We start from the raw sequence: 16,914 nt of genomic DNA, 5'->3' as shown, positions 1-16,914 counted from the left end.
CAACACTCACTGACTGAACTACTGAATTGGATTGAAATGTACCGGACAGAAAAGTTCTCGCGGCGATTTTCCAAGGTCAATCCAACCCCCCTGTCTTAGTGCCATAAAAATGCCTTTCCTTTTGTTACTTCTTATCTAACACCCCACTTTCTCACGGACAAAATACGACCTTGAAGAAAAAAGCGGGAATTCTCCTATCTCAGAAAAAGTGCTGAGTTACGGTACAGTGCGAAATATGCTAGATGAAGTTTTCCGGAGGAAAGAAACAAATATATATTTTGAAACTTTAAACCTTATACACATACAAAAAAAAAAAAAAAAAATTGTCCAAAATTTTTCTTCTGGAAAAATTTAAACAAAGCCACCAGAAGCCTGGGGCCCCTTTAGATGCAGGGGGAATTATTGGGAGCAATCAGCCAGCATCTAAAATCCATGACTAATTATCAATTTCCAGTAGTTTTGAGCATTTTCCACTCAAAATTATGATTTTCCAAGGCATATCCACAAAAAAAAAAAAAAAAAAAAAAGCAGTTTTTTCTTCCAGAAAAATCCAAACGAAGACAACTGAAGTCTGGGGGCCCTTTAGACGCAGGGGGCCCTATTGGGAGCAACCAGCCCGCGACTAAAATCCATGACAAACTGTCAATTTCCAGCAGTTTTGAGCATTTTCCACTCAAAATTTTGACTTTCCATGGCGAATTCTCAAAAGAGAGTTTTTGTCCCAGAAAAATTCAAACGAAGGCAGCTGAAGTCTGGGGCCCCTTTAGACGCAGTGGGCCCTATATTGGGAGCAATCAGCCCGCGCCTAAAATCCATGACTAACTGTCAATTCCATGGGTTTTGAGCATTTTTCACTCAAAATTATGACTTTCCATGGCAAATTCTCAAAAGAGAGTTTTTTTATCCCCAAAAAAATTCAAACGAAGGCAACTGAATCCTGGGGCTCCTGCAGACGCAGGGGGGCCCTATTGAGAGCAATCAACCCGCGCCTGAAATCCATGACTAACTGTCAATTTCCATAAGTTTTGAGCATTTTCCACTCAAAATTATGACTTTCCATGGCAAATTCTCAAAAGAGAGTTTTTTTCCCGGAAAAATTCAAACGAAGACAGCTGAAGCCTGGGACCCCTTTAGACGCAGGGGGCCCTATAGGGAGCAATCAACCCGCGCCTAAAATCCATGACTAACTGTCAATTTCCAGCAGTTTTGAGCATTTTCCACTCAAAATTTTGACTTTCCATCTTTTAGGAAGTGACGCGGCTCCGAGGCCCCTTGCTTTGCTGGAGGCCCCAGCTAGCGCCTCATGCGCCTATTCGGTGATCCGCCACTGATTAGTGGTCAAGATAGACAGGTGGTCAAGATAGAGAGGTGGTCAAGTTACGGAGGTTTTCCTTCACTATATGAGATAGGACTAATTCCGTTCCTGACAAAAGCGGTCAACATAGACAGGTGGTCAACTTACAAGGATGGTCAACTTTACAGGTTTTACTGTACTACTATCCTGATGAGGAAAAAAAGACATTTAACTGTTTTGACAGTAAACGTGAATTTCCTGTGTTATATATACCATATGTGGTTCTTGAAAAGTGTATGAAAAGTGCAAAATAATCAACAAAATATGAAGTTATGCTTTCGACAATGACTCATTCAAGAAATACCTAGAGTCCTTAATTCCCTCCCCTAGGACTCTACCCCTAGGGACTCTAGCGTTGCGTTCGACGAAACTCACCGGTCGACCGGTAAGTAACTGACTGCTAACCGAAGCGTTCTGTGTTCAACCAGTTACCACAGAGGTTACCATTCTAAGCAGTTGATTGGTTGATTGGAGCACGTGATCATTAGCTGTCACGTTAAACTTACCGGTCGCTACCGGTCGTGCTCGTCGAACGAAAGCTAGAAATAACGAGCGGTCAGATTACTACCTCCGATTGCTGCTTGCAAGTCGCAAAGTGGATAGCAAGTTTGATTCTCGTTCCTGCATGGGGTATTATTTCCTTCCCTTCGTGGATGTAAATTTATTTGGCGTAGAGGATGGTAAAATGTCTGTAGTTAAAGCATAATTAAAAAAAAAAAAAAAAAGAAACACATCATAAGATAGCACTTCAGTTACTATTTAGCTCCTTGCGATGGCAGGCATTTGAAAATAACTTTAACTTTAACGGAAAAAAATTTACGCGCAACTTAAAGCGCGCGCTGTCAAATTGGTAGGTCCAAATATAAATATTCTTTGTAAAAATATGGGTTTGCTTGAAGATTGTGAGACCTACTTTCAAACAAATGATTTATATGAAGTTTTGAAAGTAGGCCGCGAGGCTTCTGACAAAGAATGTACGTTAATTTTTTTTTCCTTATTAGTTTTCACTTTTTGTGCAGTTCTGCGTTGAAGTTAATATTATTACTCTTTACTCATTTCAGTGAAAGATGCGTACCGAAAACGTTCCCTGCTATATCATCCGGACCGAGTTGATTCTACTAAGAAGGAGGAAGCTACTCGACAATTCCAAGTTTTATCTCATGTCCATTCTATTTTGTCTGACAAGGACAGAAGAGGATTCTATGATGAAACAGGTAAAAGTGTATCGGTTTGTGGGAAAAGCTACTTCTCATAGCTTTAGAAACTAAAAAGCAAATGTGTCTTCACCATCTAATGTATCATTATTTTTCACGTCTTTCTTTAGTTTTTAAATTATACTTCTGAATGCCAACATGTAATCTTTACTGTGCGAAACTCTCTTTGGATAAATAATTAAAAATAAGACTGCATTTGTTTCAGAAGGTGTCAGGCTTTTAAGTATGCATGCAAGTGCAATTTTTGGGAGCCAAAAGGTTGGAAATAAGTTCCAAAAACATAGTTTCAAGTTATATTTGGTTATTTCAGGGTGATGGTCATGGTGGTTTGGACCTCCATGAGCACTTCTATGGCTCTGCTCCTGAAGTCAGCCTAGCCGGAGACTAGCGGCCTAACTTGGAATCAGAATAGTATAAGTTTTACGGGAGCCTAGCGACCAAACTGGCAAGCGGCCCGCCTGCCTTGGCTCTAGCCATTCCTGTTAAGATATGTGTGGTTAAAATCGTAGAAACATATTTGATTGTGCTTCTCATTTTTCTATCTGCTTGATGACAATAAAATTCCTGCTGGTATTGCACATTAAAGGACTTTAAATTAGATGTATCACATAAATCTTTGAAATTTCTAACATTTTCTTATTGATGAACATCTTTGGTAGTAGTGCAAATGTTGTTCTGAACAGCATCGGATTAACCTATAAGCTGAACAAGCTATAGGCTTAGGACTCCACTTTGTTAGGGGCCCTCAACTTTCAAAAATTGCGTCATTCGTTCCTCCAAAAATAAGTCTTTTCAAAAATAAACTTCATTTTCAAATTCCTTAAAAATTATTACCTTAAAATTTGGGAAAACATAGAGCAAACTTTGATTTTTAAAATTTCTAACAAATGGGTGGAGAGGGAAGACAGAAATATACCAGATTCAGCTTCCTACTACATCCTGTATCTAATGTGTAAAAACCATGGTTTTCAAGTTTCTGTAACATCGTTTGAGATAAATTTTTGTGACTTGCATGTTTCATATCTTGCTAATCATTTAATCCCAAATTCAGTATAGAAGTTCTTTTGTTATTGCTTCTTTCTTACTTCTACTGCATGCCCTGAGGCATGTGCAGAGCTTCAGTAATGGGGGTATCACTGTTGGTGTTGACCACTGCATCCAGACCTGTTATTTAAGGTAGTCTGAAGGAGGACAATTACCACTCAATTCCTCCCCTTTGCATAATGGGGTTATTTCCTTCAGTCAAAAGTAGTACTTTTTGTCATTGAAATTGATAGAATAAGCAAAAAAAAAAAAAAAAAAACCATGGACCCAGAAAATTCTTTAATTTTTAATTATTTTTTAATTTTTTTAAATGCCCGATTTTTGAAACAAGGCGTGGTCTTGATGACGTCACAAATGCCGCATTTTTCTGCTGCGATTGTACGTTATGATAATCAAGAAGCGAATTAAAATTGCACTCTACGCTTACTACCAACCATACTGTTGCCAAACACATGATTAAAGATCTGAATTAAATATTTTGCTCTGTGAATGGCAACACAGAATAGCATTTCATCATGTCATTGTGATGTCATTGGACAGAAGCATAAACATTGAAAGTGGGCCGATTTAAGTAATTTTTTTTAATATTAAACTTAAATTATTTAAAAAATGGTCAGATTCTATGTTTTTAAGCATGCTCTTTAAAACGAAAAAAATACTTTTAAAATTTTGGAAACGACCCCATTACGCTACTCCTTCTTAAATTATTGTTTTCTATGGTTTTTGCTTATTCTTCATTTTTATTTTTTTCCCTTTTCTTTCTTTGTTCCTTTGAGCTAATGGGGGTACCATGGTATCTCTGGTGACTCCCGTGCGCACGCTTATGTGCATGCTATTCATCTTGTTTATTTAGAGCAGGGCCGGATTTGGAAGTGTGGAGGCCCCGGGGCAAACGAAGGAGTGGAGGCCCCTAATCAGGGTTCGAAAAGATCATATTTTCGAAAATATCTGATACTTTGATATACCGTAGAAGACCATTATAACGCCAACCTATATAACGCAATTCTCTATAAACCGTACAACTTTCCAGAAGTAAACAATAGGTTTTGAAGTTTAAAAAATACCTCTGTTTTGTTATGCAAACATAAAAATTGTTATTTTGAAACAGTTTTTCATCTTTCCATTTTAATATAAAGCTTTTAAATGGAAATTAACACCCCCCTTACAGTAAACAGAGAATACCAGATGGCTCTTGCAAATGCAGCTGTTATGCAAACCAAGAAGCTAGCAGAAGTGCAGGATAATGCACTTTCTTTTGATTGTGAAACATATTTATTTGTGAATAACTAATTGTAATGTTGGTGCTTTAATACTCATTGCAGATAAAACTCATTCTGAAGTGCCAATATAGAGACATATTCTGAACATTAGTTTCAAAATTTGTGAAATGATCTATATAACGCAAAAGCTCTGGTCCCAAGGTGTGCGTTATAATGGTCTTCTACTGTATATCCAAATCTTATGATATATATGTATATATCCGATATTTTCGACCCGTGAAAGCTAGGATATTTTGTAAAAATTTTATTGTGGAGGCCCCGGGACAGTAGCCCCGCCTGCCCTCCCCTAAATCCGGCCCTGGTTTAGAGCAAGAATAAAATTGTGCGCTCTACCTCTGTTCTTTATTTAATTAAAAGCAGCAAATTGGCATGAAGAAAGCATTGCTAATAAGGCATAAATTTTACTATTTAATTTCATAAGTAATGAAAAGAAGTAGTATTTCAGATATTTACTTTAAAAAATAATAATAAGTTGAAAACATTACTGAAATCATTTGCATTTTATTTGCAAAGCATTCAGACATTATGTGGATGGATAATATTGTCAACAGTTGAAGGAGTAGTCATGATCCCCATGACCCTCCCCTTGTATCTGTCCCTGGCTTTGGGCCTCCTGAAGTCTCAATTTGGCCCTGGTTTTGAAGGGCTCTATCAATAAGCTACAGATCTTTCATCACTCAGAAAGTCATGGCGCTTTTTTTCTAGCTATGACAATAAATTGTTTTTTCGTACAACTGGTGCAGAAAACATTGTGAATGATATCTAAATAAAAGATGGTGAAAATTTTTTTTTTTGTGCTTTCATCAATTTGATGGCAGGCCGGGTGCCTCACTCTAAAGGGTGCCATCTCTTAAAGCCGTTTAAAGGTGTAATTAATCGTATAACTGAGAGGATTTTCTTTTAGCAACTCGGTTTTTAGGAAATTGGTTTAACTCTATGTGTGATTTTTTTAAACAAATATGCTTTAAATTGATTGGTCCTGTATCAAACAAAGTGCAATTGACTAATTGTTAAGCAATTTCTTTTTTGAAAATTCTCTGGAAATTGGTGAGAAAAGCAGAAATAATGTTTATTTGATAATCTTAATCCATTCTGTTTTCAAATTTTCATTACTTTAACTTCGGTATTTTGAAAAGCAAGACATTGACAGACAAAATTTTATAGTACATGTAAATGTACTACAGCAAAATTCCGTTACAACAAATTCTAATACAACAAAATTTCCGCTTCAATGAAATACATTTTCAGACCCTATATAATTGCTATCATATTATTTGAATTCCATTACAACGAACAAAATTTGCGCTCCCGTGAAGTTCGTTGTAACGGGATTTCACTGTAGTACCTAGTGTAGTGGTGCCCAACATTTTTCTGCCTTAGGGCTGTGTTTCACATAAAATGATTCCCCCGGACCAAACATATATAAAATTTCAAAATATACATTTTTTTCTTCTAAATAATTGAAAAAGGAAATAAAATTAAAAACCATTAATTGTTATCATTCCTATGCTTCTTTTATTAAATCCATTTGTCTTTCAGAAACCTATTTCTGAATATTTGGTTTCTAATCTATAACATTGTCATTAATTGTGATTTTTGATTTAACAAAACACCGGGCCATGTGGATCAGCTTCACAGGCCAGATATGACCACCGGGCCATAGGTTGGACACCACAGACATAAGGTATTGTGAGATTAACTCCTCAGTTATTTTTTACCATGTAAAACAATCATGTATCATGTGTACCAGTAGATTATAAGAAGATTACCTTTGTACTTTTAGATGTAAATTAATATTTGAAATTTCTTTCCTAAGGTGGTATTGATGACGAAAGTGGCTTGTCAGAGGGAAAAGATTGGGAAAACTATTGGAGACTTTTGTTCCCTAAAATAACTAAAAAGGATATCGAGAATTACCTAAACAGTTATAAAGGTATAATATTTTTTCTTAACAGGGTGTTGTATGGCAAATTGAAATGGCGTAATATTTACTTGTTTTTAGTGTTACCTGTCTGGTAATATTTTATTAACTATGTAGTTAGACACGTAGTCGATTTCTGTCAGGAGAAAGAGTTATCTTTGAAGATCAAAGCATATGATAATGTCAGCAATTAAAAAATGGACACTCATGTTATAATGTTATAATATTTTGTTGAAAGTCAATAATTATTTTTGTTATTATGAAATCATAAAGTTCTTGCAATAAACATTGAAATATTAATTGAGACCTACCAATGTTCGATACAGCATTTATTTATTTAATATTAAGCTAATTTATACTTTAAATGTTTTTTTACAATTAGTCGAGTGCATGCAGGACAAAGGGAAAAAGTTCATTTCATTTGCTTATGTTTTCGTTTATTAAATCACTTACTTATTCATTTATTGGTTCATTCATTTACGTCTCTAAATTCAATAATTTACTTATATTTATTCATTCATTCACTTATTTTTATATTCATTTACTGTTTTATTCACTCATTTATTTTTCTCATATATCAATTTTTTATCTATTTATTTGTTTACCTATTCCTTTATTAATACAAATACAAAAGTGGCGACCAGCAACAGGCTCTGGGCCCAGCTAGACTGGTCCTAGTCAATTCATTGTTTTATTTATTCATTCATTTGATAAAAAAATTTAACTATCAAATAGAAAAAATATTTAATAAGAAAGAACTTTTATTTTTCATTTCACCTGTAAAAATTTTCCTCTTTTTTGAAAAGGTACTGATTTACTGGCAAAAATAAATGTTTCAATACAAGCAGAGCTTCTTCCCCCAGGATTAAAAAAAGGCAGGCTGCTGTTTTTCAAAACAGGGCACTTTTTCGAAACTAAAAGGCATGTTATCGCTTCAAAGCATTAGTGGATATACTCATAGGATATATACTGTTATTCCTGGGTTCAAATGTCTTACTTTTGCACCAATAAAAACTTCGAAACAATCATGGATTGCTTCCTAGGACATTTGAATAGTTTATAATCATTTTCAGAGGTGGCGTTTGGGACTGAAAAGTGGGGGCGGGGAGGGAGGGGGGCAGTGACAACTAAAAGCCATAGGATTTTTAGCGTCTGCAAGAAAAAGGAAAGAAAAAAAAAAGAGAAAAACAGTACTACAAAATTTTGCTATGGCTGGTTTTGAGAGTATATAAGTGATAATTGATGCAAATCTAACAGCTTTTAACTCACGTTTTTCTTAAGATTTTTATGAATTATGTGCATATTAACTTTCCCCAAAGACGCACTTGACATGAAGTAGACTTACCATTATTTACCCCAGAGTACTTTGAGATGTCACTAACATTTAGTAACAATTTTATTAAGCAAGTATGGCTTGCTTAAGTAAAACAATTGATTGATCTAAACAATGAATACATAAAGTAAAAGTTGTTGCTAAATAATGTTTTGTAAACAGATACATAAGTAAAACAAACAATTATGATCTAAAATTTTTGATACTTCTGCTTTTTTTATAATTTCTAGTTTTGGTTTCTGAATTAGAAAATCAAATGAATGAACCATAAAGGGGGGGGGGGGATAACTAATTCTTTCAGCTGTTATTAGCTGAATTTTAAGAAATCCAAAAGTAATAATTGCTTTAGGAGTAACCACCACCATAAGGAAATAAAAACCAATAAATAGTGCCAGTTTGAAAGTACTTGGTATTTATTTTCAATAGTTAAGTCATTTGTTTTCAATTGAAATGTCCAAATTTATCCACCTTTGACTTTTACATGCTGAATTTTTTGTATTTTTGTCGTACTTTTGCGTTTTTTTGAAAGCTCGTGTCACGCGAAATATTAGCATTTTGCTGTTAATCTGCAGCAATCTTTTAGCATCTGCTTTCGGTTTTTGATCTTTCCTGTTATTTTTTCAGTAGTACACAATATGTAGAAAACTGAGCAAAAATACAAACATAGTTCTCGGAACCAATAATATTCGGCTTGCATAAAATGCATAATGATTTGTGGCGCTCCACTGCACCTGTTTAATTCTAATTCAAAATGTTAAAGCACTATTAAAGACTTGAATTTGAATGAAAGATTATAAAATGCAGGGCTAACTTAACATTTATCTGGCTGGAAGAGAAGAGTTTGAATTTAAAATGCATGTCAACGGACAAAGAAACACTTCCTTTACCATGAAGTGATAAGGAGGAAGGATGACAGCCAGTATTCTTTGCTGGTAAACAGCTCCCCATTATTGAATAAAAAGTGATGCAAACCCTGAGGCAAGGAGTAAAGAAGTGATTCTGGGAATTCAGCAGTGGCTTATCAGTAGTGTCTCCAAATTGAAAGGTCCTTGAAAGAACATTGTTTAGTCTCTGCAATTCCCAGGAGGCCACTTTTTATCCATTATAAGAACTACAGGCTGCATCAAGGTTTTGCAACAGCAAGGGGCATTTCAAAAAAATTGATTTTTAGACCGTAAGTCTATTTTTCATTATTAGCCGGCACGATAAGCTTTAAAATGAGGGGAGGATTTCTTCAAGAAATAAGAAAGATCTCGCATACCGACAGAAAAATAATTCACAGAAATAATATATAAGATAAGATATTGAAGATAAGTGTTTCTATTTTTGAAAATTTATACTATTTGTTATTGCAGGCTGCTTGAATCGTTATGGCTTAGATGGCAGCAGGTGTTTATCATTTAACCGAACGGATAAAATACAAAATAAATTGAACTATGTTGTTTTTTAAGCTTAGCTTTTCGAATGTAGTAAAATGTGACTCTTTGTTTTTTGCCGAAAGAAGGGGGGAAAATGATATTTTTCTTATCAAGTTGTTAGTAATTTTAATGTTTTACTTCATATTCTAATAAATATTCATAGTTTAACTGAATGAAAAGCGTAATTTCAATTTGTGGTAGAATACATTTCATTATACAATTTTTTTTTTCCTGAACAAAAAACTATTCCATTGTAGTCTGAAATCTTAAACTTGATACTTATATTTTTGCTTACATTGTGCTTTAGCTTTCTGACCAGAGCCAAACCTTAAAAAAAAAAAAAAAAAAAAAATCTACAATTAAGAATCGATATAGCTACATGATGTTGCATCAAGTTTTTGTAACAGCAAAGAGTGTATCAATCTTATTTATTTTATTACATCACTTGCATTATGTATTGTTTTTATGTGTTTATGTAACATGACATTGGTCTAATTTTTTGATGCAAATGGTCCAGGTCGGGCCCGAACACTCGTTTTTCTGGTTACCATTCGAACCATCAGTCAATCAAGCTATTCAGCTCTGTCAGTCACATCACATATTAAACTTATAAATTAACCGAAAATCTCAGTCCAGTGCTTTAAAACAGGTTTCTTTGACAGAAAAAGACAATTTTTAAACCGTGGATCTATTTTCGTCATTACTTGCATGACAAGCTTTAAAATGAGATGTAAATCAAAGAGATTGATCAAGAATTGAGGAAGATCTTGCGTAGGAACAAAAAACAGGCTACAGAAATAATATATAAGGATAGCCTTCCTCAATAAATGGGCTATTCAACACAAAAGGAATTTTTCAATTCAGACAAACTCTTCAGCTTTATATTATTAGTGTAGATATTGTTTTAAGCATAAAATTTAAAGTATAATGTTATCAATTTCATATTATATTGTATTTCCATAGCAATATGCATTTTCTTGCAGGGCCCAATACAGGCTGATTTTACTACCGTTTTTCGGTAGCTTCACGAAAGTTTTATTTTAAAATCGGTACTTTCACAAAATCAAGTTATAAAACCAGCAGCTTCACAAAGCTAACTTTAAAAATCGGCACATTCTAGAAACAATATTAAAAAATCAAAAGTTTCACAAAAATCTGTATTTTAAAATAGAAAATGTTTTTTTTTTTTTTTTTTTTTTTTTTTTTTTTTTTTTTTTTTTTAACAGTTTAATATTCAAAATAAAATGCTAAGATGATTTATATGAACAATCGCTTAGATAAATTTTTGGTAGTATTTTAACTCGCTTTAGTTGCTTTTCTCCAAATTGCGTTTATGCAATCTTTTAGCATCAGTTTTAGAGGATTTTCTGAATTGTACACAGTACAAAGCCTATTGAGCTGAGATACAATGGTATTTTCCCTACCTCTTTGGCTCCCCCCCCCAAAGGAAAAAAAACAATAGAAATTATAGTAAATGACATTTGTACTTTTCAAACTAAGGTTTAAATTGCTCTAATTTTCTTTAACAAAAATTAGAATGCGCCTTTGCAAAATCACAAAATCAATGCTGATAAAAAAAAACTTTCACAAAAATAGAATATTGATACAATGCTTTCACAAATATAGGTAATGAGAACAAAATCCTGGATTTGCCCCGTCTTGTTAGAAATGAAACAACATTCCCTCTAAGTACCTGCAAAGCAAAGTTACCAGTTAAAAATAGTATTTTTCCAAAAAAATCTAATGTTAATGTCATCCATCTTTAAATTTAATGTAATTATTCTAAGAATTTGATTGCCCTAATTTAATATATTAACAGTTTCAACAACTGTTTTGTTTTCTGTTAATTTCATGTGTTTCCATTGTTATCTTACCCCCTTTTTTTTCCCTTTTCTTCTGCTCCCAGTTTTTACTCTCTCAGAAGAAACTGGTTCTAGAAGAAACCCAACTCTGGTTTCAAGATAAAAAAAAAAAAAAAAAAAAAAAAAGTAAAATTTGGAAAAAATTAAGTGCAAATAAAGTTAAGTTCAGCTTTTGCCATATATTGGTAATTTTGTGGATGCGATAAGTTAACTGGATCTTGAAGATTTAAGAATGATCTCATTTTTCAGTTTACTGCAAGACTGAAAGATCACCAAAAAGATAGTCTCCTGTTTAAAATGTTACATTAGTATAAAATGTATTAAATGTTAACTTTTTTTCAGGATCTGATGAAGAAAAGGAGGATTTAAAAAATCATTACATTAAATATGAAGGGGATTTTAACAAGATCTCTGAAAATTTAATTGGTTATGAGTTTGAAGAGGAAACCAGATATCATGATATATTAACTAACATGATCAAGAGTGAAGAGATTCCAGACTTTCCAAAGTTTAGTAAAGAAACTAAAGCAAGAAAGGCTGCAAGAGAAAGAAGGGTAATGGTTTTATAAAGTCATTTTAAATTCTCATTAACATTAGGTTCCAGACTCTTGCAATACTCTTTGGGAAACTCTTTCTTAGTTTTCTTCAAGTTTTTGGAATTTATGTAGGCATTAACAATATTTGTTGGTATAGACTTGTTAAAATGTAATTCTAAAACAATTTTTACTGTTTTTTTAAAATTTTTTTTTAAAAATTGAATTGCCTTTATTTTGAAAAATGTGATTGATCTCTTTACATCCGATCGTATGTTTATCATTTTTGATGAGCTATGCTTTATAAAGAGAAATACAATTTATTTTATTTTTTTAAATAATCATAAGTTAAAGATTTTCAAACAAAATTCCTTGCTCTTTAAAAGTTCAAAATGCAAAATCGCTGGTTTAATTTTATTTGAGTTTCAATAAGGTCTGTAATTATTTATAATGTTTGTTGTATTCCTTTTTGCTATTCAAAAAAATTTCTGTGCTGTTTTTATGCTTTTGATGATGCATGTCCTTTGAAAATTGTAATCTCTTTGCATCCGCTGTGAGAATCAGAATTATCTCACTTATGATGTTTACTTTACGTTGTTGTTATTAAGAGTCAAATGAATAAAACTTCTTTTAATTTTTATTAATATTAAAAATTTAAAAAAAAAGTTTATGCTCTCAGAGTCAAATGAGGCGGTGCAAAAGCAAACATATTTTCAAAAATACAAAGTTGAGGTAATGACTGATTTTTATTTGTCAGCCTCATTTCTTTATGGTAGTGTAGTCGGTTTCATTCTAAAGAAAATCATATTGTGTTATTTTAGAGCTTTGAAAATTAACGTTCTCTGCATAAAAGAATATATTCATACATGTGTACTAAGCAAACAAGAACAAATCCACTGCTGTCTGCTTCAGCCAATGGGAAGCTGTAGTTTGGTCATGTGATTCCCACAATGCAACAGTCAAGACCACAAGGATTCAACATTGAGTACAGTACTAAACCTGTAGCATTTTCAATAGTAACAGAAAAGTGATTCCAATGTGCAAAATCCCTTTATGCACCTTACTCAATTGAAAGCAACAATGTTAAGTAATATTGCTGAAAAATCAATTACAAGTCAAAGTCCGAAGCAGTGTGGTGGTGATCGAACTAGAAGAAAATCTGTAGGGAAAAAAATTATGTTTGAGAGTTTTTGAAAAAGCTAAAAGAGTACGAAAAAGTCACTATAATCACAAAAAGTCGAAGAGCATAGTTTGAGCAAGAGTTTATTTGCCATCTTAATTTTATGCTACAGTCGAGCACACTTATAACGAACGTGGAGGGACCACAATATTTGCTCGTTATAAAAGAGTGCTCCTAAAATAAAGGTTTGAAAAAAATCAGTTATTTTTGTATATCTGAACAGTACCAAAGAAGTTGGTTATTTGCATTGAACTGTCTTATTGTCTCTATTTTGTTGTTTTCGAAAAATGTATAGTCTGAAAAACATCGTCATATATATATTGCGCCTGTGCCTTCAAAATAATTTGAAGTCTTTCTGCACTTTAGCTGCCATTGAGTATGTCAAGAGTTGTTAAAATGTTTAAGGCCCTCAAAGGTTAAAATGTTTAAATCCATTAATGACAACATCATAACACATAAACGTCCGAATAAAATTGCAATTCCGAGTTATTAAGAGCGCCCTTTTCAATGTAAAAGATGTGAATATATGAAGGAAAATGAATCCGGCTAAGGATCTTTCCATTCATGAGCGGTTCTTTGTACTCAAAATAGGCAATAATGTGAGAGGGCACCCCTTCCCTCCCCCTGATTTTGGAAAAATAATGCAATTGCACATTTTTGAAAATTTTTTTTTTCCTTTTTTCAATATATTCTCTCTCTCCTCCCCCCTGTATTGAATTTGTACCCTTTCCCCAGGCCCGTCATTTGAGGGGTCAGTGGATGTATACCCCCTTCCCCAAGCTTTGAAAAGTTAATGCTTTTACATATAAGTGGGCATGGTTTTTGTTATAAAATGTGCATTGAGAACACACCCTCCTTAGTCCCTGCTGAAAAATTCGGAAATGACGGCCTGCCTTAATTTACTCCCTGGCAAAAAATTTGAAATGACTGACCTGCTTGGGGTAACCAGTGACATATTGATGGAGAGGAGTAAGCCTGTGTCTTGTCCTGGCCACTATTTTACAATTCGGAAATTCTAACACTTTTGATGTAGAGAAACAAACCTATTTTCCTTGATCACTGAAATTATTATTCAGTTTTCAGATTTGAAATGACCTATCATTGTGGCACAGCAAGAAGAAGCGACAGCAACTCATATTCTAGTAAGCACTTGTGAAGGTCACACGAGGTAGCTGACACAAAATTAATTTTACCTGCTGCTGATGTAACTTTACGAGGTGCCTCTACTATTCATGTTTCCTCGCCAGATACAGATTTTCTTGTCTTGGCTCTTTGAAATACCCCATATATGCTCCAGATTATCGTCTATTGTTAGAGAGCGGTAAAAGGAAAAGACAAATTGCTCTCAAACCAATCTGCAATGCTTTACCTGACTTTCATGCACTTACTATTCATAATTTGAAAATTGAAGTATCACGTTCCAGGCCACTCACAATTGATAGGTGGACTGAATACGACCCACAAGTTGAGTATCAATGGCCTATATAATTTACACCACATTTGTAATTGTATAAATTTCCATTAGGGATGCTTTAAGATAATAAAAATTGTTGTGTGAGCATAAATTATGAAAAAATTGCTGGTTAAGAGAAGCAAGTTATTGTTCAATTCGGTTTTCCCTGATCAGACAAGGGGGGTTAAAAACTGCCTACTAATAAGTCAAAATAAGAGTTTCAATTTCAGAGGGTTCCCCCTAAGCCCCAAAATAACGGTCTTGTGTAAAAGGTACTAATTCAATATTAACTCATTTTCCTCATGCCAATACCTATCGGAAAACTCCCATAATTTTATCACAAAAATCACAACAAAACCACTTGCTCCCCATTCCAGTTATACCCCCCCCCCCCTGCCCATCTGCACCATTTTCGTGGCTGGAAACATCCAAATTCTATTTCCTCTTGCCAATACTTTTCAGAAAAACTAACTCTTATAGTTGTGTCACAAAAATGGAATTAAAAACCACTTGCCCCGCTCCCCCCCTCCCCAGTGTAATTATAACCGCCCTTACCTCCCAGCACCAATTTCGGGGTTGGTAACATCAAAATTCATTTTCCTCGTGCCAGTAACTTTTAGAAAAACTAACTGCAGTAATTGCATCCCAAAAATTGAAAGAAGAAAGAACCACTTGCCCCCCAGCGAAGTTATAACCCCCCCCACACCATTTTTGAGGTTGGCAACATCCAGATTCGTTTTCCTCCTGCCAATACCTTTCAGAAAAACTAACTCCCATATCACAAAAATCGCACGCCAAAATGCAGTTTATTACTTGTTATCTGCAATCTCAAGAGTTTGGATTTTGAAAGAGGGGGAAAATTGATCTGTTTTCAATGCTGGATCTGCATAAAATAAAAGTGTCAAATCTTAAACAAAGTAAACCCCCCTCCACATAAAACGAAGGTTTACTGTACAATCTCTCCCACCCCCTCCCCATTTTCTCTTAAAACATTCAGGTATTTTTTCAGGTACTCGCAATCACCCCAATTTTAAAGGTTCTTAGTTATCAGCTCCAAAATGGTACAGTAGTCCTTCGTTATGTCACGCTTGTCGGAAGACAACAAAAAGTACGATGTAGCCGAAAACAAGATATAACCAAGGTCATAAAACCAATTTTTCTTCTTCTTCTTCTTCAAAAAAATAATAATATTTTTTATTGTTTTATGGTGGAATATAAAAATATTTTAAAAAAATTCTGTGATGTCAAATGTGCAGCAACATTTTAAAAATTTACATAATATTATTATTAGCCAGAGAAATGATGAGCATGATGTACCCAAATGAGCGATGTAACAAGGGGTTACAGTAGTACATTAAAATATTTTTTTCCACCCACAGTTAAAAAAGGACGCAGTTGAAGCTGAAAAAATTGGCAAAGAATTGGGAATCGACTCGGAAGAAAGTCTTGTCAATGCCATAGCTAAGCGAGCTCAGAGTCGAGAAAGCAATTTTGATGACATGATCAAAAATCTGGAAGCTAAGTACGCAAAACCTAAGTCTGCTGGAAGGAAAAAGACAAAAAAATGTTGATGAGAAATTTATTTTTGTTTGTAATTATTATTTTCACTGTATAGTTTGTCAAGTTTTTTTATCTGTGTTTTGAATTTCTATGATGATCAAATTCATAAGTATTTTTCTTGAATTCGCTCATCTCTGAAATACAATATTGTATGTTTTTAATGAAAATATTTAATACTGCTTGCTTTCTTGATTAATGTCTGTGTGTTCTATATGGGGATCTGAAGTGGTTACTCCCAACCTTTTTCCCCCTTGTAGAAATTTGGAAATTCGAGGATGCGGTTAACAATAGGGCAGTTCTCAAAAGGTGAGAGCAAACACAGACCTCAACTTTGAAGCTTCAACACCAAATAACTTTCATTTTAATTAACTCAAAAATTTTTGAGTTAAATTATAATACTGTATAGAGACAAGAATTGACATAAATTATGGAAAAAATCTCTTCAAATGCCCTTAAAAAATATTTTCTTTGCTAAAAGCACAATTTTGGACATACCAAAACGTTAACTGAGCAAATGTACCACTAAAAAATACTTTTTTAATTCCATACGTTTCAAAAAAAAAAAAAAAAAATAAAGGTATGAATCTTACACTGAATAATTTATTCATAATTTTTGATGATCCACTGTCTTCTAACCTCAATAAAAAAGGTTATTATAATGTTATCTTCTTTAATCCATTGGTATTTTGCATAATTAATGCGTTACACATTGAGCAATACATAAATTACAGTAGAAACACGGCTGGTAATGATTGTAACAAA

General features: G+C 33.7%; 1 protein-coding gene across 1 annotated transcript; it reads left to right on the top strand.

The window, feature by feature from the left end:
- Window positions 1-2,180: 2,180 nt before the first annotated feature.
- On the top strand, window positions 2,181-16,647 carry LOC129234418 (dnaJ homolog subfamily C member 9-like). Its single transcript, XM_054868415.1, has 5 exons — window positions 2,181-2,328; window positions 2,416-2,568; window positions 6,709-6,825; window positions 11,769-11,980; window positions 15,972-16,647. Exons 1-5 carry the CDS (start codon window positions 2,238-2,240, stop codon window positions 16,161-16,163), a joined length of 765 nt encoding a protein of 254 aa, XP_054724390.1. The 5' UTR covers window positions 2,181-2,237; the 3' UTR covers window positions 16,164-16,647.
- Window positions 16,648-16,914: the final 267 nt, after the last annotated feature.

This window comes from Uloborus diversus, chromosome 1 (assembly GCF_026930045.1).
Source record: "Uloborus diversus isolate 005 chromosome 1, Udiv.v.3.1, whole genome shotgun sequence".
Classification (NCBI taxonomy): domain Eukaryota; kingdom Metazoa; phylum Arthropoda; class Arachnida; order Araneae; family Uloboridae; genus Uloborus; species Uloborus diversus.
Note: the sequence above shows the minus strand (reverse complement) of the source record. Positions and strands in the feature narration are given on the sequence as shown.